General features: G+C 29.3%; 2 protein-coding genes across 2 annotated transcripts; one reads left to right on the plus strand and one right to left on the minus strand.

Annotated features, from left to right (window-relative positions):
* Positions 1–613: 613 nt before the first annotated feature.
* N7520_010727 (putative nuclear pore complex subunit Nup133) lies at positions 614–4,794 on the plus strand (the record flags this gene model as incomplete). The annotated part of the gene is made up of 4 exons (XM_057144660.1): positions 614–895; positions 1,000–1,069; positions 1,136–4,465; positions 4,517–4,794. 4 exons carry the CDS (start codon positions 614–616, stop codon positions 4,792–4,794), a joined length of 3,960 nt encoding a protein of 1,319 aa, XP_056990414.1.
* Positions 4,795–5,119: 325 nt separating this feature from the next.
* N7520_010728 (uncharacterized protein) lies at positions 5,120–5,602 on the minus strand (the record flags this gene model as incomplete). Its single annotated transcript, XM_057144661.1, has 3 exons — positions 5,120–5,372; positions 5,440–5,559; positions 5,589–5,602. The coding sequence occupies 3 exons, from the start codon at positions 5,600–5,602 to the stop codon at positions 5,120–5,122; spliced, it is 387 nt and encodes a 128-aa protein (XP_056990415.1).
* Between the last annotated feature and the right edge of the window lie 20,695 nt (positions 5,603–26,297).

Raw genomic sequence — 26,297 nt, forward strand, 5'->3', positions numbered from 1 at the left:
AAAATTTATATTACAAAATCATATTGAACTTGGTTGTTGTGTTCGGTATATATGAATTTGACATAAGATAAATATCCCAAGCGAAATATATCCGGAAAAGTAACGAAATTGACATAACATAGGTGTTACGTTTTCTCCCTTCTCTCTTGGACGAAGAAAGCCGCTTAAATGTAAACTCTCCCCTTAATACAAGTATAGATAGCCATCTAACTAATACTACTCGATGGTGGTATAGACATGCCGATGGTGAAGGCGCGTAGCCAAACACGTGGAGTTCTTGTCCTGTGGCAACCGCGTTTAGATAGCGGTCACAATAGGCAATATGCCCATAAATGCTGCGTTATATTGCTTCCTTCTTCTCATATCTTCTAACCGATGAAAACTGACTAAAGCGATCATTACAATTATTTTTGTACGCTTTGAACCGTATCCGCTCCCCATTTGTTACCTCTAACATTCAGGCTGGCACACCGCCTTCCTTACAAGCGCGGGCCATCTTTTGTTGTTGATCCTTGGCTTTTCCACATATCAAAACTTGGGCGCATTCCACTACTCTTCATTTGGCCTCCGGCCACCGAATTGAAAGTGAATACTGCGCGCAATTACCCCCAACATGTTTGTTCCCAAGGCAGCCTTACGAAACCCTCGGAGGCGCCCACGCACGAGCTCTGATGATTCGGTGAAGCCACCAAAAGCAAAGAGACAACGCTCTGTGTTGCGACAGGAAGGAAATTCGCCATCTGTCATTGCGGACCATGATAATGGACGAGAGCTCGTCGAGTCGGCCACTTCATTATCGCTCAATGATCATTTAGATGGTGATGCGCGTCTCCCAATCAGAGGTGTGAAGCCAAACGAAGAGCCGAACAACGATCTTGAAGGTGCAATTGTTTTGGTAAGTCTAGGCCTTTGTTCTCAGCTTTTACTCGCCGATGGAGCTCTTCTTGATATACCGATATGCACGACCAACCGGCTGATCTGTTACTATGAGTGATCTAGTCCAGCACAGATTACTACACCGTCGACCAACTCCCAGCGTTACCAGATCAAATTAGGGGCGCCCAGTCAGGTAATAACTCTAGAATTTCATCGATACGACCGAGTCATCGAGCTGACTCCTTGAACCCCAACACAGAACCGCTTAAATGCTTCTTCGCAACGGGTCAAGATTACGCACTCGCTTTGACACACTCAAATGCAGTTGTTTGGCCCTATTCTGTCCCAAATTCAACACCATCACCATCAGAGACCTTCACGGTGTCCATTCCCGAATCATGCAGAGAATCCAGTGGGCCCGTGCCGCTAGGTGTCCTAATCTCGGCTGCCACAGGGGAATATCCGGGACTCTTGGTCATTATCCCGTCAACAGGGAAAATTATCTACTGGGAAACGGTGTCCGGGGCTGCAACTCTAGGGTTATCTCGCCAAAAACAGAATGGAATCCAAGGGTCTATACCAGGTCTTTTTTCCGGCGAATATGCCACCGATATCATGAATTGCGAGCCTTCGGGAATTATTGCAACTTTCTCATCAGGACGTGCGGCTCATATAAACCTCAGAGACTCACAAGGGAAACCCTCTGTGTTCGTGAACTTCCTGAGGAGTGCAACGGGCATGGGAGGAGGTGGATTTCTTGGAGGAATCAAGAATGTTCTAGGTGGGGGCTACTGGAGGAAAGAAGTCACAGCCGTGCACGCAGGTGGATCTCGCCAGCGAGGCCAACGTGATGTGATTATCGCAACTTCAGCCGGCACTGTGGAAATATGGGATACCCACTGGAACCATGGGAATGCTTTAAAGAAGAAATATGATGCCAAAGATGATATTCTTACTGCGCTACCATGCATATCTCAGGATGCAGGGAAGTTGGTGGGGGAGCCCGATCTGAAGGTTATGGACTTTGCATACTCTAGCCAGCAATCTTCGGATGAGCTTGGTCACCAGGATTCAGATGAATCGTGGCGACTATTTCTGGTCGTGAGCTCTGCGCAGTGGCTTGATGCCAAGAAGGTTTTCGTTGTTGAAGTGCATCTGACTGGAAAAGAGTCTCAGGTGCTATCCACCCGCGCTGTAGATCTCAACAGCATTCCGGCTCAACGAGAGGAATTCAAACCGAAGATATTGGTTTCGAAATCTGAAAGCGTTGCCTTCATACTGATAGGACAATCAATCATTGTCTTATCGCTCACAAGCGCCATACAGGAGACACCGAGCTCTCAATTGCTCCAGGGTTCGGATGCACTGTTCCTACCTTTCCAGGATACCATTCACCTCCAATCTGGCGCAGACCACGAAATCCTGGGATATGGTACAGAGGGTTTCTCGGGGAGTGATAGCCGCGCTTCGTGTGTAATGATGGTTCGAAACTTCGGTATCATCCGTGTGAATGTGGCCCCCCAGTACCCAACAGACGACCGAGCAGATGAGGGTAAACTTAGTGCAAAGCACAAGCTTGAGCAGGCAATATTCTTCGGAACAATGGCGAGGAATCCTTTGGATTTAGTTGGTGACGGCGGCTTAAGGTTTTCTCCCGATGAAATCGAACAAGCGTCGTTAGAAATCTGCGGAGACCTTCTTCGGTCAGAGTCGCGATTCATCCCTAACCAATCAATCTCAATTGAAGAAAATCTACGCCTGAGAGCAAAAGCTCTAGACGACCTTGCGTCGTTGCTGGGGCAGAAGGGCAACCCGCTAAGCCGCCCGGCCAGGTGGGAGTTGCTATGGGGTGCAGAGAAGCTTGCCGCTCAAAGAGCCATGTGCACGCTGGAGAATGCGTTTCGGTCTAAAGATGAGAGCCTCTTTATCAGCCATGTCATTGACTCTATGAACGACAAATTCAAGACAACCCCCGCCACTAGCTCAACGGGTGAACCGACAGACCCTACGCGTCATTGGTTCCTACGAGACTCCTTTCAGATGGAACATATTATTCCATGGATAAAAAATGCGATCAAGCCCCGTCGCGGTAATTCCTCGAAGCATGCGCGGAAATTGTCTGAACAGATTCTCCAAGCCAGTGAGGTACTTCTTGCGATCATGGAAACAGCCTACAACTTTCGCGATCTGCACGCTTCCTCGTACGGTCTCGGAGATGATTTTCTGGAAGACGGTGTCCTCGCTGACGGATATGAAGACCTTCCAGAACCCTGGACATCCAGAGCAGTAGGCTATACCGAGACAGGACACCTACTTGACTGGGAGCTAGACAGCTGTCGCTCTTGGATCCAGCAGAAGACAGCAAGCGCTGATGCGCCTGACAGTCAAACTTTGAAGAAGATTGCCGAGAACAGTGCCCGCCATCTCCGTGTCCTCGGTCAAATGCACCGGGAGCGAACCCGCTGGCTTGCTGCTCAAGGCAACCCAAAATTAACAGATGAGAGTCTTTCCATTGAGCAGGCACATGTCAAGGAGCGCAAATGGCAACTTTTCAAGCTGGCCGGAATTGGTCATCTCCAGGATGCGCTCAGCCTGGCGGAGCGGTTTCGAGACATGTCAGCACTGGTCGAGCTCATAATTGAGCTCCAGGATCAGGTGAAAAGCCAGCAAGTCCATGGTGATTTGGCAGATGCTCCAGCCTCCGGAGAGAGTGAGGCTGATGTTGCGTATCGAATCTCGCAATATTTTGAAAAATTTGGCGAATCATGGGCGGATGCGTACTTCTCACGGCAAATTTCTATGGGTCACCCGGGAGCGTTACTTTCTATGCGAAAGTACCAACCATCGATCACCCGTTTCCTGCGAAACACACCTGCATATTCTAAGCTAAGCTGGATTAATGATGTTAACGGTGAGGAAGATTACGAAACTGCTGCAATCTGTCTGGAAAACCTAGCCATTGGCAGCGAAAAGCAGCTATGGTGTCACCGCGTCCAAGTCTCATTAGCAAAACTCAGCCGGTTGGCTTCGCGTGAGGGTACTCCATTTAGCGATCACGCGCCTGCGTTGCAGGAGGACATCAGACGCCTGGATGACTACAGCGAAGTCGATGAAGTGCAAGAACTTCTCCAAGTTCACGTTCAGCCTGTTTTAGAGGGTGCAATTGATCAGAAGGCCGAGGCAGAACTGGCGTTAGATTACTTTGGAGGTCACCTTGTTGACGATCGCCCTTCCCTGCATGAGATACTTGGCGATATTTTCTCTACCCTAGTGAGCCGAAGGATTGTCGGTGCGGACGGCTTGATTGATTTATTGACTCTGATGGGCTCCCCTGCCCAGTCCTCTGAAGAGAGAGATAGTGAGCTTTCTGGCCGGGAGTTCTATCAAGCTCTCCGGGTGCTTGACCACAGCCGCTATGCTCAACGGGATCCATCATATGTTTCGGCATTGCGGAAATTGATCTGGCGACGATGCATGATCAAGGATGACTGGGAGGCCCGCGGAAAGGCGGCTGAGGAATCTAATGGAGATACCAGTAGCGCTGCTAGTTCCACTGCCCTCCATCACACTCTTTGCTGCTGTCTAGCCGGTAAGTCACATTAGCCTCTTGCTACTTCTCTCAGCCTAACACTATATATAGATCATGCCGGTGTAGGCCCCCAGTCTCTGTACAAGCCTATTTCCCCAGCCGATGGTCTCATGGCTGAATCAGAATCAGAAATTCTTGTCTCCCGCTTTCGCCCCGAGCAAAGAGCCCGGGTGGCGATTGACTTAAAGCGAGAAAGTGATCTGCTACAGGAATACATCAAAACAGGGAAGCTGGACTTCTGGTATCAGAATATCCTTTCCTCCGTTGCGTCCCTGTCATCTACTGGAGGTGCTGCTCTGCCTGGGGGCTCTGATCTTGGTGGAATATAGTCTGTAGATCTGTCAGAAACTACTGACAGGAGGGTTTGAGGGGCTTGGTCTCTAGTGTCAACGAGGGAATATGGGCTTAGCTTTGAGAGCATAGGCAGTTCTGAACCCTTTTTATTACAAAGCAATCTACTGAATTCAACAGAAGGCCTTCTTCTTTCTTACAGGTTCTCCGGTGCATTAGCAGTAGTTTTCATGCTGATACTTTTCTGTTAAATTGGCACCTAACTATAAAAGGCATCCTACTCGATGAATGTGTAAATCGCCATTCTGGTTTCATTATGCAGCGGGAGGGGCCATGGCTCTCAACTGGAGTGTAAATGCAGCGTTAATACTTGATGCTTCCCTGGTCCGTTTCACTCTCGTTGCTGCTGCTGGTAGAGTCTACTTTGGTCACCGCAATTTCCTTCGCCACATTCACATCAGGTGTATCGTGGAGCTGCTCTTCGAAGACGGGTTCAGGCTCAGCGATCTCGAATTTTGTCGTGAAATCTGTAAGGCCCTGAGTGCTGCTATTGGAACGACGGCGATTATTGGTGAAGGTATATCCACAATCCTGTGATTCATCACCCGAGCGGCCCCTACCAGGTAGCTCAGTTAATCTGATGTCTTCTTATATCAAGCATATATAGAATGACCAGTTCTCACCAATTAGCTTTACCGCCTCCATCTTTCTTGGTCTTTCGCGGATCGGCATCAGTAGGGCCCGACTTCCCAAAGTAACGCGGCAGCTGTTCATGAGCCACTATGCCATCGACAAGGTGATCCCTATCAGTGAGTTTGTGGGAACGAGTCACTGGGTAGTCAGCATGAATCAGATGTATCTAGGGTGTGAGGCACTTTACTTGTGAGTAGATAGACTGATACTTGGTATATTGCTTGGGAAATGATAAGAAGATAACAAAGGATGTGTGACTGTCTGAGAAAGTGAGTTGCGTGACTTATGACCTCATATAGAGATGCGGGGTTGAACTAAATCCGGCCCCACAAACCTTAATATAATAGAAGTATAGATGAGTATTTATTTAATTATAGTGATATATAAACTATGAGTCATACAATGCAACTATCTATAAAAGAAGATAAAGTCCGTAGGCTCGGATTAATAAAGATATAATTCCTAGCCCTTAATCAAAAATTCTCTATATCTAGGCTTCGGCAGGACCCAATTTTGGACCCAATCTTGGCAATGCCAAGGACCCAAGGACCCAATTAGGACCCAACTTTTTGCATAAATATGTATAAATCATCCAAAATAGGAAATTCTTGGCGTTTTTATGTATTTTTATGTAAAAAGTTGGGTCCTAGATTTAAAATCATTGGGTATTGGGTCCTAACCTTGGACCCAAATTGGGTAATGCCGAAGACTACATAGAACCAAGAAGCTCATTTAGACTGAGTTGAATAACATGCGCGATACAGGGGACCCGAATCAGGGTAATATCATCTGACATAGATTGCTGAAGGGTGTCGACTAAGGTCTTATTGTTTGATGCATTATCAGTGACAACTGCAAGAACTCGATCCTCAATTTTATGTCGCTGAAGGATCTCCAGGAGTACTACACTCAGATTTGCACCAGAGTGTGTTCCATAAAGTGGTTCGAATCCAAGAAGGATCTCACGATACTGCCAGTCCTCATCAATAAAATAGCCACTGATAGCCATGAACGCCTGTGAGAATGGAGATGTCCAGCAATCAAGCGCAATTGATATCTTAGACCCAGCAGGTAGCCTTCGGAGTAAATCTTCTTGTCTCTCTTTCACTGTAGTGTGTAGCCGGTTTCTAATACGTTTTTGTGACGGGATCTCAGGGCATGTTGGGGCAGTTTGGGCCATTCTGATAAGGCTATGAAATTCAGGGTGCTTGACTAGTCGGAATGGAAGCCGTGCGACCGTAAGGAAAGTAAGAAGCTTCTGTTCCCATGCATCTTGTGTAAATTTGTGATTGGTTAAAGGGTTTCTGCTCTATAGCGTTGAAAGTTAAGCGTTGAGCGTGAATATTAATTAAAGATATGTTTTTGTGCACAAAAACACGTCTCTTAATGATCGAAGAGAAAGTTGGAAAAATAGAAGAATAGATGAATATTTATACTTACAGCTGTTTGTATAAACTGGGTAATACCAGATGCTTGCGTCTTATTCTTAGTATAATTGCGACAATTAATACCCTTTAAATGCTTGTTCATTGTCGAAGTTCCATGGCGCATACTCGTTCCAGCGCATGGAGATTGAGGGTGCTCAAGGATTTGCCCGCAACGTCTGCACATTACCTTTGGTGCACCATCAGCGGCATTTGCTACCTGATCGAACTGGGTCCAAACTTCAGAAAAGTGGTTTGAGTCCCATCGTACCCTACTTTGTTTCCCAAAGTCGGTCTGAAGCCACCATTCTACCCAATCACTATGTGTCATGCTTTCATAGAGAATGTAGCCCTTTCGACGATCTGGGCCAACGCGTTTTAGAGAGGAAGGGATCGTGAGAGGGGCGGATGGTCGAATAAACTCTTGATCAAAGGAATTGGTTGTCTGCTGGCTGACTGAGAGTTCGGGTGTATATAAAAGATGTGAGTCCTCTGGTGGAAAATAAGGAAGATTATCTATATCACCATCGTAGATAGATGATGAGAAGCCATCAGCATCAGAGTATTGGAGTTGAGACATATAGAAAGTAAAGAGGGGTAGTAGATGGTTTAGAAGAATATGAGAGCAGTAGGCACTTACGTGGAATTTTCAATGCTGTAAATAAGGGAATTTAATAATAAAGAGGGGGGTTGACCATGCTGTATAGTGAAAAACTGAGTATGTTGATCTATCACAACTTGACTTATAAAGCATGGTTCCTATTGGTAGACCTCGCCAAATGGGCGGGTTGGGTTTCGACCCTTGACCCAAAACCCGCCAAGAGATTAAAATACACGTAACATATACCTGATTACATCACTCTATATCTGGTATTGGTTGTATTTCAACAGTAATACTGTAATATACAGGTAAATGGGTTCTTGGCGGGTTCGCGGGTATTCCTTCGGGTACCCAAAAAAGCAATATGGCGAGGTCTACCTATTGGATAGAATTTATGGGTTATCAGGTAACCCGCAAGAAACCCGCAAGAAACCCGCAGAAACCCACAAGAAACCCATAAGAAACCCATAAAAACCCATAAAAACCCATTGAATTTATGGGTTACTGAAGGCCTTAGGGGTTAATGATTTCTATAGAAATCGTTGATCTCCTGATTTTTCAGGCTATGAAAGTATTACTAATTGCTGTAGAAATGGCTGATAAAGTCTGCCACTGAACGACAGAGTCTAAGATAGAGAGAGTATATAAAAGTACTGCTGATTTCTATAGAAATCAGTCATAGATTTGATATTAAAAAAGTTGAAATTGAGCTGATTTAGGTAGGGGAGAGAAGGTCCACAAATCTCCTAGAAGATACACTTGAAGAGCTCTACATGAAATATATATATTTCCACCCCAAATAACCATTTCCTACCTAAACTCTTTTAAATAACCACAACCTACCTTAAATACATTAAATCCTAAAGGCAATCTTATTACCAGACTTAAAGTTTTGATATACAACCTAAATCCTTTTAAATTCATGATACTAATGATTGAATAACGAGAAATTCAAAAGCGTGACAGAAACATGTGTAAATAACAGTAATTAATTTCATGAATAATCAAATTTATCCATCCTATTTAGGTATAGCGTTAGAAATTTATGCAAAGATGGGCTAGCGTGGGTAACCCGCACCCGAACCCGCAACCCGCATGGGGCGGGTTGCGGGTTGACCTGACCAACCCATGGGTTTTGCGGGTTCGGGTTGCGGGTTGACTTTACCTACCCATTTGCGGGTTATGGCACAGACTAACCTGGACCCAACCTAACCCTTGGGGCCCCAATTGGGTCATAAATATAGCAAACATGCCAAGCTTTTTATTATAGCATGTTTGTAGTACGTTTTAGGGCCCTATATATATGGAATTCTTTGATTTTACTTATTATTCTCCTTTTATCTACTATCATATATATAAATTACCCATAATATATCTTATTATTATTAGTTTCAAAAATAAAATAAATCACAAGAGGTTCTCAGAATATGGTGGAACTACCACTCATTTCAAATATATATCTTGAATTTCAAATTTTTTATGAATGCATAAAATCAGTCTTATCGAGATTTCTCCACTTCAACCGATCGGATATGATTCAAATTAAAAGTATAGGTTAATATAAGCTTTTTCTATATATGTCTATAATTTTATCAAAATCAACCCGATAGAAGTAGTAGAATACAGAGGATACAAAAGCATAAAATTATGAAAATTCAGGGGTAAATTATGCAAAATAGGACCCAAATTAGGTCCTGCCGAAGCCTAATATTACCTATTATTATATACTATAATACTACTTGATTTCTTAAAATTTCTCAATAATAATATAGAAATAAAGTAGAAATAAAAGATGGAAACCAGAATAGTGTTAAAAAACAGTAATCTATTAGGATGACTGAGCAACATTATGCGTCTAAATTAGGAAAGGTCAACTTTTTTTATATAAATGCGGGCGGCCCTCAAAACGTTTTTAATAAGGTCTAGCTATTAGTTACTATAAATAAGATATATACTTTTATAATTAAGAGATAGGTTTTTATATATAAAAACCCCACTATCTAAAATTTTAGGAGTTGATTATTTCTATAGAAATTAGTAACTATTATTAATCTAATTAAAATTTAATAGATAAATTTTAATAGATAATAATTAAAAATATCTAATTAATTATATAAAAGCTAATTAGATAATTAGAGCGCTTCTATATATAACTAGAGATATAAGATATAGATAAATACCTATTATCTGTACTTTTATCTAAACTTTCTTTAATCTTATACTCTCTCTTATATACTCTCTCTTACTTTTACTCTTTTTATTATTACTAATTTTACTCTTTCTACCCTTTTTACTCTCTTTACTCTCTTCTAAAGATTAGATAAAAGTAAGCTCTATCTAGGCTTTATTATAGGCCTATCTATAGATAAAGGCTCTCTATCTATATCTATAGGCCTAAAAAAGCCTATAGGTACCTAATTCTACTGGTTTCTATCTAATTTTTCTTATATAATCTAATAATTTATCTGAAATTAATTCTATTATTTACCCCTATTTTTATTGAAATATATACTATCTACCCTATTATCTATTTTCTCTATTATATTTTTATAAAATATCCCTATTTATAAATAGATAATATATATCTTTATTAGTATAATAGCTATTTTTAATAGATAAGAGTAGGGTATAGGATATATTATAGAGTAGTAGTTAATAATCTTACCAAGAGATAAAGATATATATTTTATATATATATACCCTTACTACTTTTCTAGTTATACTATCTCTAGTACTAAACTTACTCTAAAAGTATATTTAAACTATTTTAAAGTAAAATCTAATAAATTAGACCCTCTATTATCTATATTCTTTATTTAATTTATAAAAAATAGCTAGAAATAGTATAAAAGTTCGGATAAAAGGTTTGAAATATTAGACTTAGATAATTTTTCTTAGTAAATACTAGCCCTATTTAGTATAATTTATCTTTTTTACTCTCTTCTCTTATTCTTCTCTTATTCTTCTTTTTTATTTACCCTTTATATATACTCTATATATCTTAATTTTTATTTTATAGTAATAGTTATAATAGTATTAATCTATCTAATTCTATATTATTAATTTAGCTACTATACTCTCTACTATCTCTATTACCCCTTCTACTAGTATTTTAGACTATTAAAATTTAAACTTTTAAGTATACTATCTAGATACTATCTAGATAAAGATAAAAAATAAAATTTTATTAATTAATAGCTAAAAACCTAATATAGGACTAAACTAGCTAGTAATCTAATGAAATAAGACTAAAAATATTAATCTTTTAAGATTTAGATAAATCTATAGTAAATTACTAATCTATAGACTGGAGAACCTAAGATTATATATATCTACTATAATATCTTATTTATATATCCTAATTAGAAGATAGCTAGTATAAATATAGTCTAGTAATAAGTATCTTATATAGAAAGTAGTAAAATAGGTCCTTTTTTTTATCCTATCTTTTTATCCTATCTTTTTTCTAGCGAAAAAGCTAATAAAGTATTTAATAATAGATCTTAAGATCTCTAATTACTAATATAACTATATCTTCCTTAGATAATCTATAGAAAAAATAGCTTTTAATTATTTTTATTAGTCTAAATCTTTCTTTTCATCTAATGAAAAGCCTATATTTCTAGAATCTTCTATAGCTGATCTAATTAGTCTATTCTATTCTATCTTTTCTTTATAATTAATTAATTCAATATTAGTTAGAAAAATAATAATCTTATAATAAAGAGCTATTCTTAATATCCTACTCTCTACTTTAAAGCTTTTATTTAGTCTTATTTATTAGATCTCTCTCCTTTAATAATATTCATAGCTATAATAGATTATTTTCTTAATGAATTTTAGGATTATAGAGGAATACTTTTAAAATTTAAGTTTTTATTAAGAATCCATTCTAATAAAAATTATATAAAAATAGTATAAATTTTTATTAAAATATATAATTTATAAGACGAAATTATAGCTATTATAGCTAATAATATATTAAATAAATATATTTTAGTTATATCTCTTTAAGCTAAATACCCTATATACTCATTTATTAGAAATACTTATATAGCCTATATAATTTAGCTAAGCTTAAAGTAGCTACTTAGTATTATAGACCTACCTTAAGTATATCATATAAAAGAAGATAAGGATTAACTAAGTTCTTAAGAATCAGTAATATAGTATAATATAAAATTTAGAAATATCTAGAAAACCTTAGGAATAGATTATTATAGACTTTATTACAAAGTTACTAATATTTGAAGAATATAATATAATTATAGTTATGATTAATAAGCTTATTAAATATATATATATATAATTCTACTAATAGAAAAAATTAATATATAAGAAATAGTAGGATTATTAATATGATATATTTTTATAAATTATAGATCACTAAGGAAAATTATATCTAACTATAATAAGCTATTTATTTCTAAGATATAGTATTTTTTTCTAGATTAAATTAGGATTAAATATAGACTCTCTACTATCTACTATCTATCAACTAATGGCTAAATAGAATATATAAACTAAAATATAGAATCATATCTAAGATATTATCTAAATTATTAATAGGATAATTAGATAAAACTATTACTAATTATATAGTTTATATATAATAATATAATAATATAATATATATAATAATAAAAGAATCACTCTTCTTTATAAGTTATAGATATAATCCTAATATAATCAGAGAAGCTATTAGTAAGGATATAATAATAATAAAAAAATATTAAGATAAAGTAACTAAGTAATAAATTAGACTATTAAAAATTAGGACAATTTAGAATAAAAAATAAATAGGACTAGTAAACTACTATTTAAAACTATCTAAAAGTAGAAAATATATTTTTATATTTTTTATATTTTACTACTTAAACTAGTACTAAAAGAAATACTAATTACTATTAATATTGAAATTATAGAAGATATAGAATAGGAATATAATATTAAAGAAATCCTAAGCTATGAGAAGATTAAAGATAAGTCTTACTATTTGGTAAGATGGTAAAGATATAATATCTTAAATAATATATATATAGGAGTCTATTAAGAGCTTAATAGGCTACCCCTAGCTAGTTTAGTAATACTACTAATAGGCGAAGAAGACTTCTTAAAGTCTACTAAAGCTAATATATTAATTTCATCTTAAAAGAAAGAGAATAAAGGACTAATAGATATAATTATCTATATTAGAGTAGGATCTTTAGATATAGCTATAAGGATATAAATATTCTTATGATTACTAATAAGACTAGAATACTCTTTAATAGCTAGAGTAGTCTTAGCTATATACTCTTTTTAAATAGATTTAAAATATTCTCTCTTAAGATAATCTAAATCTTCTTATTCATAATACTTAAGTTCCACTAATTTAAAGATATTCTTATACTCCTATATAATAAAATTACTGATATACTTATATAGTGAGTACTCCTATCTATATATATTAATTTGAAAATAATCTTAGCCTATATCTTAAAGAGTTCTTCCTCTTAAGTACAAAAAGATAACTAGGACTTAAGAAGATACTACTATTTAATATTAGTAAAGGGCTATTTAGATATCTTATATTTAGTACTATAACTAGTATAAATATAATAAGAATAACTCTTAGGATAATTAGAGTAAATATAAATATAACAGAGATAAGTATAATAAAGATAAGAACTTAAGAACTTAAATCCTTACTTTTAATTAATTAATAGAGTTTATAACTTAAAATACTAAAGAAAGATATAGTTTAGAAAAATATAAAAAAGAGAAAATTATTAAAAAAATAGAGTATATCTATCTAAGAGGATCAATAGTTATTGAAGGATTCTTTAGGGATAAAGAACTAGGAGAGAGAGATAATATTATAGATCTATGTTAAGTATATCTTATAAAAGAAGATAAAGACTAACTAAGTTCTTAAGAATAAATAATATAGTAGAATTATATAAGAAATTATAATACTTATTAAGAAGTTAGAGGATAGCCTTTATAGATTTTCTTTATACTATTTATAGTTTATAACTTACTATTATAATATATACTTATTATTAGAATATAGTAATATATAATAGGCTAGAAATAGCTACTATAGAATGAATACTAATTATCTACTATAATAATATAGTACTTACGAAAGTATAATTATATAAGATATAAACCTTAGTAAATAGATATAAGCGCTTTTTATATAAATAGAATAGACCTATCCTATTAATAGGATAGGATATATAAGAGGATTAGATATATAAGAATAGTTATAACTATATACATATTTAGTCTTTATATTTAATCTTATATTTCTACTTAGAACCTAATAGTTCATCTATTAGTTTTATATAAGATAAACCCTAATTTGAAGAGATATCCTTAGTCTCTATAATACCTATTATAGATCCTAAATATATCTTAACTAAGTAAACCTACCTAGTATATCCTATTAAGTCTATTCTATAGACCTAAGTCTATTTAAGGCCTAATATTAACTAGTAATAGTATAGTTATAAGATTAAGACTCTAGGACTAAGTATTATCTTAGTAAGTAGACCTATAATAAATAATACTTATAATAATTAATTAGCGTTATATAATACTTAGATAAAAGTAGATCTTAAGAATAATATAATTAATCTTATTTAGTCTAAAAATCTCTTTTATAATAAAAGAGATATAGAGTATATAGCTAAAACGCTTTAAAAAGCTTAGAATTTAGCTATCTATATTAATATAAGCTTATAATAATAAGATATCTTCTTAAGACTTTAAGATCTAATAAAAAGATAACTATTTCTACTTTAAGATATCTAGACTTAATAGAATTTAATCTTTTTAATACTAAAGTAGACTAAATAAGTTTAGATATAGCTTAAGTAGTATTATATAATATTAGAGCTTATTAAAGAAAAGCTTTTTTTAGATAAATAGTAGTAAATTAACTATTTACTATATATTATAGAGCCTTTTACTAATTTACTATAATTCTATATAAATAAATATTTTTATCTATACTATCTTCTAAATCTATAATAAGCTATTTTTTTATCTAGAAGCTTTAATTCAAAAGCTATAGTAGAAAAAGATAAGTTTTATCTAATCTTTTTTTTTATTTATCTAATCTTTTTAATTAAAAAGGCTAAAATCTTCTTTTTAGATTCTATAGAAGTAATATATACTTTAAGTCTTAGAAATAGCTAAGATTAAACTCTTTAAATATTATAGTGAGATAGATAGCCCTAAGCTTAGTAATCTATATATATATAGGATAATCCTTATATCTTAATAAAAGCTCTATTTCTTTAAAATCTTTAATTATTTAGATTAAGATTATACTAATTGATATAAAATAAGCTTAAAAGATTAGATTTCATATTATTTAGATAAATCTACTAGTTACACTAGTATACTCTCTATTATACTTTAATAAAATAAGCTTAAAAACTTACTAATCTTAGAAATATAAAGTCTTTCTATCTAAGATAAGTTATCTTACTATCTTTAATTAGATAATTTATAACTTATTACTACTTTTTTACTACTTTTCTATGATTTGTTTACTATTTATTTAACTACTTTTTGATATTGATAGTATTTTTTAGCTAAAAGCTAATAATTTATATCTATAAATATAACTCTTCTAAATCCTTATTAATTTTAAAAAGAAAATAAGACTAAATATCTAATTCTTATATAAATTATATGTAATATCTTTTCTATCTCTATTATAGATATTAAGATAAAAAGGTTTTTTAACTTAGTATATAGTATTTACTACTATTAGTATAGTTATCTAAAGACTAGTATAATTAGAGATCTTATACTCTATAGTTATATTACTGAATTTAAGATAGAAGAGATAGAGCTTACTTTTATCTAATCTTAAGAAGAGAGTAAAGAGAGTAAAAAGGGTAAAAAGAGTAAGATTTAAGAGTAAAAGAGTAAAATTAGTAATAATAAAAAGAGTAAGAGATAGTATATAAGAGAGAGTATAAGATTAAAGAGAAGTAGAGAGGTTTTATCTAAAGAAAGTTTAGATAAAAGTGCGGATAATAGATATTCATCTATATCTTATATCTCTTATTATATATAGAAGCGCTCTAATTAGCTAATTAGCTTTTATATAATTAATTAGATATTCCTAATTATTATTGATCAAAATTTATCTATTAAATTTATTGGATTAATAATAGTTACTAATTTCTATAGAAATAATTAACTCCTACAGTTTTAGATAATAGGGTTTTATATATAAAAACCTATCTCTTAGTAATAAAAGTTTTTCCTTTATTCGTAGTAATTAATAGCTAGAATACTAAAAATATAGTATATTTATTAATCATGATACCTAAAGATAAGCTCTACTTTTAAGGGCCTTATAGGCTTTTCTTAATAGACTTATCTATAGATAAATCACTTTTTATCTATCTAGATAGGCCTATAAGGCTATCTAGATAGATATATCTATAAGCCTACTAAAGTCTAGCTCTATCTCTTCTAATTTAAAATATTAGTATAACTATAGAGTATAAGATCTCTAATTATACTAGCCTTTAGATAACTATACTAATAGTAGTAGATATTATATACTAAGTTAAAAAACCTTTTTATCTTAATATTAGAGATAGAAAAGATATTATATATAATCTATATAAGAATTAGATATTCAGTCTTATTTTCTTTCTAAAATTATTAAGGATTTAGAAGAGTTATATCTATAGATACAAATAATGAGCTTTTAGCTAAAAAATACTAAAAAGTAGTAAAGAAGTAGTAAAAAAATATAAATTATCTAGTTAAAGATAGTAAGATAACTTATCTTAGATAGAAAGACTTTATATTTCTAAGATTAGTAAGTTTTTAAGCTTATTTTATTAAAGTATAATAGAGAGTATACTAGTGTAACTAGTAGATTTATCTAAATAATATAAAATCTCATCTTTTAAGCTTATTTTATATTAATTAATATAATCTTAATCTAACTAATTAGAGATTTTTTAAAAAATAGAGTTTATATTAAAAGATAAGGATTATCCTATATATATATATAGATTATTAAGCTTAGGGCTATCTATCTAACTATAATAGTAAGAGAGCTTAGCCTTAGCTACTTCTAGGGCTTAAAGTATATACTACTTCTATAGAATCTAAAGAGAAGATATTAGCTTTTTTAACTAAAGAGATCGGACGAATAAAAAAAAGATCGGATAAAACTTACCTTTTTCTACTATATCTTCTAAATTAAAGCTTCTAGATAAAAAATAGCTTATTATAGCTTTAGAAGATAATATAGATAAAAATATCCTGTATTTTATATAAAGCTATAGTAAACTAATAAAAAGGCTCTATAATATATAATAAATAGTTAATTTATTACTATTTATCTAATAAAGAATGCTTAATATTAGTAAACTCTAATATTAAGTAATATGAATTAAGCTCTATCTAAACTCGCTTAGCCTACTATAGTATTAAAAAGGTTAAATTCTATTAAATCTATATATCCTAAAGTAGAAATAAGTATATATTTATTAGATCTTAAAGTCTTTAGAAGATATCTTATTATTATAAGCTTATATTAATATAGATAGCTAAATTCTAAGCTTTTTAAAGCGTTTTAACTACATTTTATATCCCTTTTACTATAAGAGAGATCTTTAGATTAAGATTAATTATATTATTCTTAAGATCTACTTTTATCTAAATAGCTATTTAAAGCTTAGCTAAATTATATGGACTATATTAGTATTTCTAATAAATAAATATATAGGGTATTTAGCTTAAAGAGATATAACTAAAGTATAATTATTAAATATATTATTAGTTATAATAGCTATAATTTAGTTTAATAAATTATATATTTTAATAGTAGTTTATACTATTTTTATAAGATTTTTATTTAAATAGATTTCTAATAGCGATTTAAATCTAAGAAGTATTTCTCTATACTCTTATGATTTATTAAGAGATTAGTCTATTATAGCTGTAAATATTTACTAAAAGAGAAAGATCTAATAATTAAGACTAAATAAGAGCTTTAAATTAGAGAGTAAAATATTAAAGATAGACTTTTATTATAAAATTATTATTTTTTCTAATAAATATTAAAATAGAATAGAAAATGCTAATTAGATAAGCTATAGAAGATTCTAGAAATATAGGCTTTTGATTAGATAAAAAGAAGATTTAGACTAATAAAAATAATTAAAAGCTATTTTTTCTATAGATTATATAAAAAGAGTATAATTATATTAGTAATCAAAGATCTTAAGATCTATTATCAAATAGCTTATTAGCTTTTTTATCTAAAAAAAGATAGGATAAAAAGATAGGATAAAAAGAAAAAAGATAGGATGAAAAGAAAAAAGATCTATTTTACTACTTCCTATATAAGATATTAAAAATTAGAGTACTTTACTTTATTAGATAACTCTATAAATATTACTAGATATATTTATACTGATTATATTCTAATCAGAGTATATAAATAAAATATTATAGTAAGTATATATAATTTTAGATTCTTTAATCTATAGATTAGTAGTAATTTACTATAGATTTATCTAAATCTTCTAAGATGAATATTTTTAGTCCTATTTTATTAAATTACTGGCTAGTTTAGTCCTATACTAGATCTTTAGCTACTAATCAATAAACTTTAACTTTCTATCTTTATCTAGATAGTGTATTTGAAATATAAAAGTTTAATAGTCTAAATTCTTCATAGAAGAGATAATAAAAATAATAGGGAGTATATTAGTTAAATAGATAATATAGAATTAAATATATTAATACTATTAGTTTAGTTTAGTTAAGATATATAGGATATATATCAAAAATAAATAAGAAAAAAGAATAAAAGAAAAATAAAAGAGGGAATTTATATAGTCACTCCCTCAATTAATACCATTACTCCCCTAAAAAAAGGGAAAATAACTTTGATTTTTTTAATATATAGAATTATGTATTGCCTTTATACCGCCTTTCACTTTTAGATTTTCTAGTCTACCTACCTATCTAACCCTTTCTATATACCTACCTAATATAGATAGTAGGGCTTTATATTAGGGTATTACTATAGTCTAGTACTCTCTATAGTTATCTATATAGACTCTTAAATCCTCTATATAATATAAAAATCTTTAGGATATCTACTATAGGTACTAATAAAGATAAAAGTATATCTTTCAAGGATCTACTCCATAACTATAACTCTAAACTTAACTAGGAAAATAACCCTAAAGTCCGGAAAAGCGATACTAGAATCCCTAATAAGATTACTCTAGAACCTAAAGTAACCTATAAGTTTCCTCCTAGCCCTACTAGTATATATAAAATCCTGAGAATCAACCCTAAAATCTTTAAAAGTAATCTTAAAGTCCTTAAAGTAACTCTAGAATCCCTAATAAGACTTACTCTAGATCCTAAAGTAATAATCTATAAGTCTTCTCTAATATCCTCTCCACTATAGGGTAAGTATTTAAGATTTACTAATCTACTATTAACTTAATAAATAGCTTTACTAGTCTTATAGATACTCTATCTTAAAGAAAGGGTATTATAAATCTCAAATATATCTATGGAGCTCTTACTAGAGGATCTAATTAATAGGAAATTTGTCTAAATAACTATAAATAAGTTAAGAATAAGATTAATAGAGACTACCCTTCCTAAATTAATCTCTAAGAGATATTATATTTAACTTAATAGTCTTACTTTATTACTAATCCTACCTATAACTATAGTTCTATAAATTTAGTAATCTAATAAGTATATTAGTATTAGACTCTAGCTATAGAAAGAGAGACTATTTTAGCTTTATTACTTTAAGATCTATAATCTTAGTATATTCTAATATAACTACTTAAGATAGGGTATCTATATATAAAAATTAGAGATATCTATCATATCTAAGCTAAGATCCAAGAGGAAATTCTTAGTAGTTAACCCTTAATCTAGGCCCTACTTCTAGATCTTCTTAAGAATAGTAAATAGCTTATCTAATAATAGTATTCTTTAAAAAGATTAAGTTAAAGAGTAGTCTCTAGTATTATAGATATAGTTTAAGAAAAATCTTTATAAGGTTTTCTACTTTCTTATAGTTAAGGGTTCTTAGAGAAATTAGTATATATTTTGATATAACTTAGATTTAATAAGATTAATAACTATATTATAAAAGTCTAGATTAAGAGCTATGGTAAATACTTTATAGCCTACTATACTAAAGGCTATCTCTATCTATCTAAAGTAATTACTTCTTATATTAAAGAAGAATACTAGATATTAAAGTAAGGCTTAATAAAGACTAGAAGTTATCTTTTAAGGACTCTCGAGTCTCTTTAAATTTCTATAAAGGTTTAATTTACTATAATTTAATAAAATCTTATAGATTAGATTATTTATAGATAATTATAGATAGATCCTAAAGCTATAATTATAATTTATAATATTAAAAAGATTATTTCTTAAAAGACTATTATAGAGATATCAGTAATCTTTAAGATCTATCTACTCCCTAATAAAAACCTACTAAAGAGATCTACTAAGAATAATAAATAGTAGATTAGATATCCTTATATCTATTTTAAATAGACTAATAGATCTAGAATCTCTTATATCTATATAATATTAATCTTATAAAGAGATTAAGTATCTTTAACTAAAGACTAATTCTATTAGTACTAATATCTCCTAAGTCCTAAAAAGTTTACTAATATCTCTTTTATAGCTCCTTCTATTAATATATAATATCTAGTTTAAGAATCATATATAGTTATTTAGCTAAAAGGGTAACTAACTAAGACTAATAAGTCTATAATCTAATAAGAGCTAAGACTAGATAGATAGTAATTATCCTAGTTCAAGATTATAGACCTATAGCAAAATATACTATAGATAGATAATAATTAGTATAAAACTTGAATATAGAAGATCTAGTAGATATAGTAATCTTAAGAGGACTAGTAATTTTATAAAGATATTACTTAAGAGTACTTTATATAACAGGATAAGACTCTTAAGATAGGTCTTAGTTAAGTCTAAGGATAGAAATAGTCTCTAGTAAAGATATCTAGAAAATATAAGGATCTAATGAATCTAATAAAAAGAGATCCTAGTTAGCTAAGGAAGGCTAATAAAGATAAAGTACTAGATATACTAGATAGTATAATAGATATTATAGAGTTTTAAAAAGTCCATAGTAGACTAAGTAATCTATATAGATAACTTAGAGAGATAGTATATATTATTAGTAGACTTAGTAGTCTACATATATATATATATTTAGGGGATTTAGAAGGTCTATATAGAGGTTAAATTATTAGTATAAGCGACTTAGAAGTTTATATAGGGAACTATAGGGAACTTAGAGGGTAGTAAGATAGACTTAGATATCGTGAAAAGCGTTTAAATAATATTAAATAATAGCTTTTAAGCGTTAATTTAGGTAGTTATTTAGTATAGTAGCCAGAATTCGCTAATATATAAGCCTATATAGGGGGTATCTCCGCGGAGGTAGGGGTAATAATAACAAGGTTTATAAATAAAGTAGTTATAGGTAGTAATAATAGTAGTAGAAGAATATTCTGCCGATATATTCCGATATATAGGTAGAACTTTTGATATTTTTGATTTTTCCTAAATAGATGATTAGGGCGTAACGGTATTAATTTAGTGAGTGACTTTATAATATCCTATAAAAAAAGAGAGTAAAAGAGTTAAATTATACTAAAAGGGCTAATATTTATAAAAAAAAGTTTCTCTAAGTCTAGTAATTTAAATCTTTTTTCTGAACTTTTATACTATTTCTAGCAATTCTTTATAAATTAAGTAATGAATATAGATAATAGAGGGTCTATTTTATTAGATTATACTTTTTAGGTAAATTAAGTACTAAATATAGGATTACTAGGAAAGTAGTAAAGATATATATATATTAAATATATATATTTATATGATTATATCTTAATAGAGCCCTGGCTATTAACTACTATTTTAGAATATAATCTATATCCTATCTTTATTCTTAAAAAGAGCAATTAGATATATAAAGATAGTAGTTATCTATATATAAATGATATATATTTTAAGAAAAATAGGGGTAAATAATAGAATTGATTTCGGATAAGTCATTAGATTATATAAGATAAATTAGGTGAAAACTAGTAGAATTAGATATCTATAGGCTTCTTAGGCCTATAGGTATATCTATTATAGATATAGATAAAGGCCCTCTATCTATAGTAGATATAGATAAGAGGTCTCTATCTATAGATAGACCTATAGTAACGCCTAGATATCTATGGCTCTTAAGTATTAAAGCTATTTACTATTAGCTTAATTAAAGGGTAGGATCTATTTAAAAGTAGATTAGATATCTATTTTAAATAGTATAATATCTATTTTAAGTAGTAGTATAAATAAATATTATAAGCTTTAATATAGCTAGAGAGAAAGCTAATTTAGTAAAGATCTAAAATAGGATATAGAGGAGAATAACAATATTAAAAGATAGCTATATATAGACATCTATATTATCTAGAATCTAAGAAAATATAAATATAATAGATAAGATATCTAATATCATCTCTATAAAGAAATAGAATACTATACTATAGAATACTATATATAGGATAAGAGACTAACTAGACATAGTAAGATAAATAAAGGATTAAAAGAGTAAATTATCTAGTATTTCTTACTATAGTAATAATAGATATTAATCCCTAAACTAGATAGACTCTAGACTTAATATTAGTAGTAGAGATCAAGATCTTTTTTTTAAAAAAAGAATAATAGAATAATATCAGTACTAGTAGATTATAAAATATAAAAAAGCTTTCTTAGTCAAAAATAGATGAAAGAGAATCTATAGAATACTCTCTCTATATCTTTAATTATTAAGATAATTGACAGATATGGAATATAGTTATATAAGACCTAAAGGATTATATAAAGCATTAGTATATAATTAAGCTAAAGACTAATAAGTAGTCTTTATATAAGCTAATCTATTTATTTTTAAATACCAAGTTAGAAATACTATAAAAGTATATTAATAAGAATCTTATAAAAAAGTAGATTTAATCCTTAAAAAGCCTAATAGGAGCTCTAATCCTATTTATATCTAAAAAAGAGATAAATAAATTATATTTATACATAGATTACTAGAGATTAAATAAGATTACTATTAAAAACTAGTATCTACTCCAATTAATAGTAGAATCTCTAAATAGATTAGTAAGATTAAAGATCTTTATATAGTTAGATCTTTAAGATATATACTATTATATGAGAATAGGAAAAAAAGATATATAAAAGACTGTCTTTAGAATAAGATATGAATATTTTAAATTTAGGATAATATTTTTTAGATTAGAAGATATATCAATAATATTTTAATTATATATTAATTAAGCTCTTAATAATATACTTAATATCTATAGAGTAGTATCTAGATAATATCCTAATCTTCTTAAGAAGTACAAAAGAATATATCAAATATATATAGAGTATATTAGATAGATTAAGAATCTATAAGTTATATACTAAATACTTAAACTATATCTTTTATATAGATTAGATAAGTTTCTTCAGGTTTATTAAATTAATAATAGGGATAGCTATAGAAATAGACTAAATAGAGAATATTATAGTATAGCTAGAGCTATAGTATATTTTTAATATATAGTAGTTCTTGAGATTTGATAATTTCTACTAAAGATTTAGAAAGAACTACTTAAAGAGGATAATACTGCTAAATCTATTTATATATAGAGAAAGAGTATATATGGCAAATAAAAATAAAAAGAATATTAGATTTATACTTATAGAAGAGATAAAAAAGATTTTTAAAGATCTCAAATGATATTTTGTAGAGATACTATTATTAGTCTACTTTAATATAGACTCAAAAATATATATAGAAATATTTATATTAGGATATATAATTATAGATATATTATTCTAACTATTTAGAGATAGATACTAGTATCTAATTATATTCTTTTTAAGAACGCTTTTAGATATCAAGATATACTATAAGATATATAATAGAGAATTATTTACTATAGTTGAAATATTCAAGATATAGAGATATAGTCTAAAGAGTAATTAGTATATTATTAAGATCCTAATAGAGTATTATAATCTAAGGTCTTTCATAATAATGAAAGAGTTAAATAAAAGATAAGCTAAATAAATAGAGAAGCCTATAGTATATAATTTTATTATTAAGTATAATATAGAGATAAAGAATCTAATAGATATCTCTGATTAAAGATCTAACTATAGAAGAGAAGTATAGATAAATATAAATTATATATAATAGTAAGCTATTATAGAGATTATAGGAGAGCCTTTAGATTATAGAAAAAAAATTATATTAATAGTAACTATAAGAAAGAGTATTAGTAAATATAAAAATCCAATAGAAAAGAGAAAAAGAAAAAGATGAGATAATAATCTTAATAGTATTAGTAAATATAGAGAATTAGTAAATAATACTAGAATCTTAAGAAGAGATAGTATTCTAATAAATATTAGTAAATATATATATATAGTAGAGAGGGCTAAAATAAAAGAAAGAGATAGTATCCTTAAGAGTATTAATAAATATATATACTTAGTAGGAGAAGCTCAGAGATATAGAAGAGATAATAATCTTAGAAATATTACTAAATACAAAAGTCTAATATAAAAACCTAAGATCTATATATAAAGACTAATACTCTTAAATAAGTATCTAAATACCAATAAAGATATTAGTCTAGAATAATTCTCTATTTAAGTAGAAGTAAGAAATACTACTATAGGAGAAAGAGTACTTAATATAAATCTAAATAAATCTATAGTAGACCATATTAAGAAAATATAGAGAATAGATATACAATATTTATAAGTCATTTATAAATAGAAAACTTAAGTAGAGTAATAAGATATAATAGTATATCTTAGAGTAGAATTAGAGATAGACACTTAAGATTTAATTATAGAGTATATATTCTTAGAGATCCTATAATAATAGTAAAGATTATAAGAATATACTATAGTAACCCCTAAATAGGGTATTATAGAGTAAAAAGGATAATAATAGTACTAAAAAATAAAATACTATTAGTATAATATAACTAAGTAAGTTATTAGTATATATTTAAGTATAAGATATATTAAAAGAATACCATCTATAGATATTAATTATATAGAGCCTTTAAGCTATTATTAGTATCAAAGAGACTAATAGAATAGTAGAGTGTTAACTTTATTATAGGACTACTATTAGTAAAATGAAATAGAAAGATATATAATACAATATTAATAGTAGTTAATCTATTTACTAAGTTCTTAGTCTATATCCTATATAGAAAAGATATAAATATACTATAGCTAGATATACTAAAGAATTCTATTAATAACTAAGAAAATATCTTTATAAATACATTCTAGTCTATCCTATTATCTATAGATAAATAGATAGACTAAGAGATAAAATTAGATCATTAAGTAATATCTATAGAATTATACTAACTAATATTAGAATGATTAGACTAGAATATTACTATTAATATAGTATATATATAATAGGATAGACTATAGTATATTAGGAATATTATCTATAGAGACTATTATAAACTTTAAGCCTAATCTAAAAGAAATAGTAGAGTATCTCAAAAATAATTATAAAGATATAAGATTATAGAGAATAGAGATATAGAAAGTTAGAGAATAATTAATATAATATTTATAATAATTTATAATAAGCTATAATTACTATAAAAGGAAGCTATATAAAAAAGTATAAAGAGCTTAAGCTTTGAAAAAGAGATTAGATATTAATATAAGAGAAATATCTTAATTTAGATAGACTATATCCTAAATTAGATTACTAATATATAGGGTCTTTTAAAGTAGGAAAAAGGATCAGAAAGTAGATATATATACTAATTTTAATATCTATATTCTATATGATCTATCTAATATAGTATATATCTATACGAGAATCATATAAAGATAAATTAAGATAAAATAAAGAATAATCTAATCTAATTAAAATTAATAAATAAGATAAATAAGAAATTAAAAAGATCTTTAACAAGAAAAAGCTAAGAAGAAATTAATAATATCTAATAAAATAAAAAGACTATAGAGAGACAGAGACTATATAAGAAGTTTAAACTACTATTAAAGATACTATTATATTTAATAAGTTTAAAAAAGTATAGAAATTTAGACTAAGAAAAGAGCTAAAATAAGAAACTCTATCTATATCACTATAAAAAGAATATAAATTAAATAGAAGAAATATTATTCTTAGATAAAAATAGTCTAATCTTATAAGCTCAGTTAGCTATTAGATAATATACTATTAAAGCTAAGACTATTCCTTATATAACTATATAGACATATAGAGAATATACTCTAATATCTAAGAGAAAGATAGTAAATAAGAACTTAAAAATATTTAAAGCTAAACTAAAGACCTAGATAAGCTAGTAATAGAACTATATAAAGATTAGAATAAAAGACTTTCAAAAAAGATCTAAGTGATACCCTAAGCTATATTATAAGTAGATATATGAGAGTAAATATGTTTATAAAGTAAAAAGATAAATAGGCTATAGTCTATAGAAAATAGAAAGACTTAAGAAATATATAAATACTATTTTTAAAGAATCTATATAAAATATATTAAATAAAAAAAAAGTAGCTAAAAATATAGTAAGAGTATTTAATTAGTCTTAAAGAACCCTAGATTATAGTTATTATAGATAAGATTCTAATAGATAAGAATAGCTAAAGTAGCTACTATAATATATACTAATAGAAATAGAAGAACTAA

The sequence above is a fragment of the Penicillium odoratum genome (genome assembly GCF_028828045.1).
Source record: "Penicillium odoratum strain IBT 22623 chromosome Unknown utg000008l_segment0_segment0, whole genome shotgun sequence".
In the NCBI taxonomy this organism is placed as follows: Eukaryota; Fungi; Ascomycota; class Eurotiomycetes; order Eurotiales; family Aspergillaceae; genus Penicillium; species Penicillium odoratum.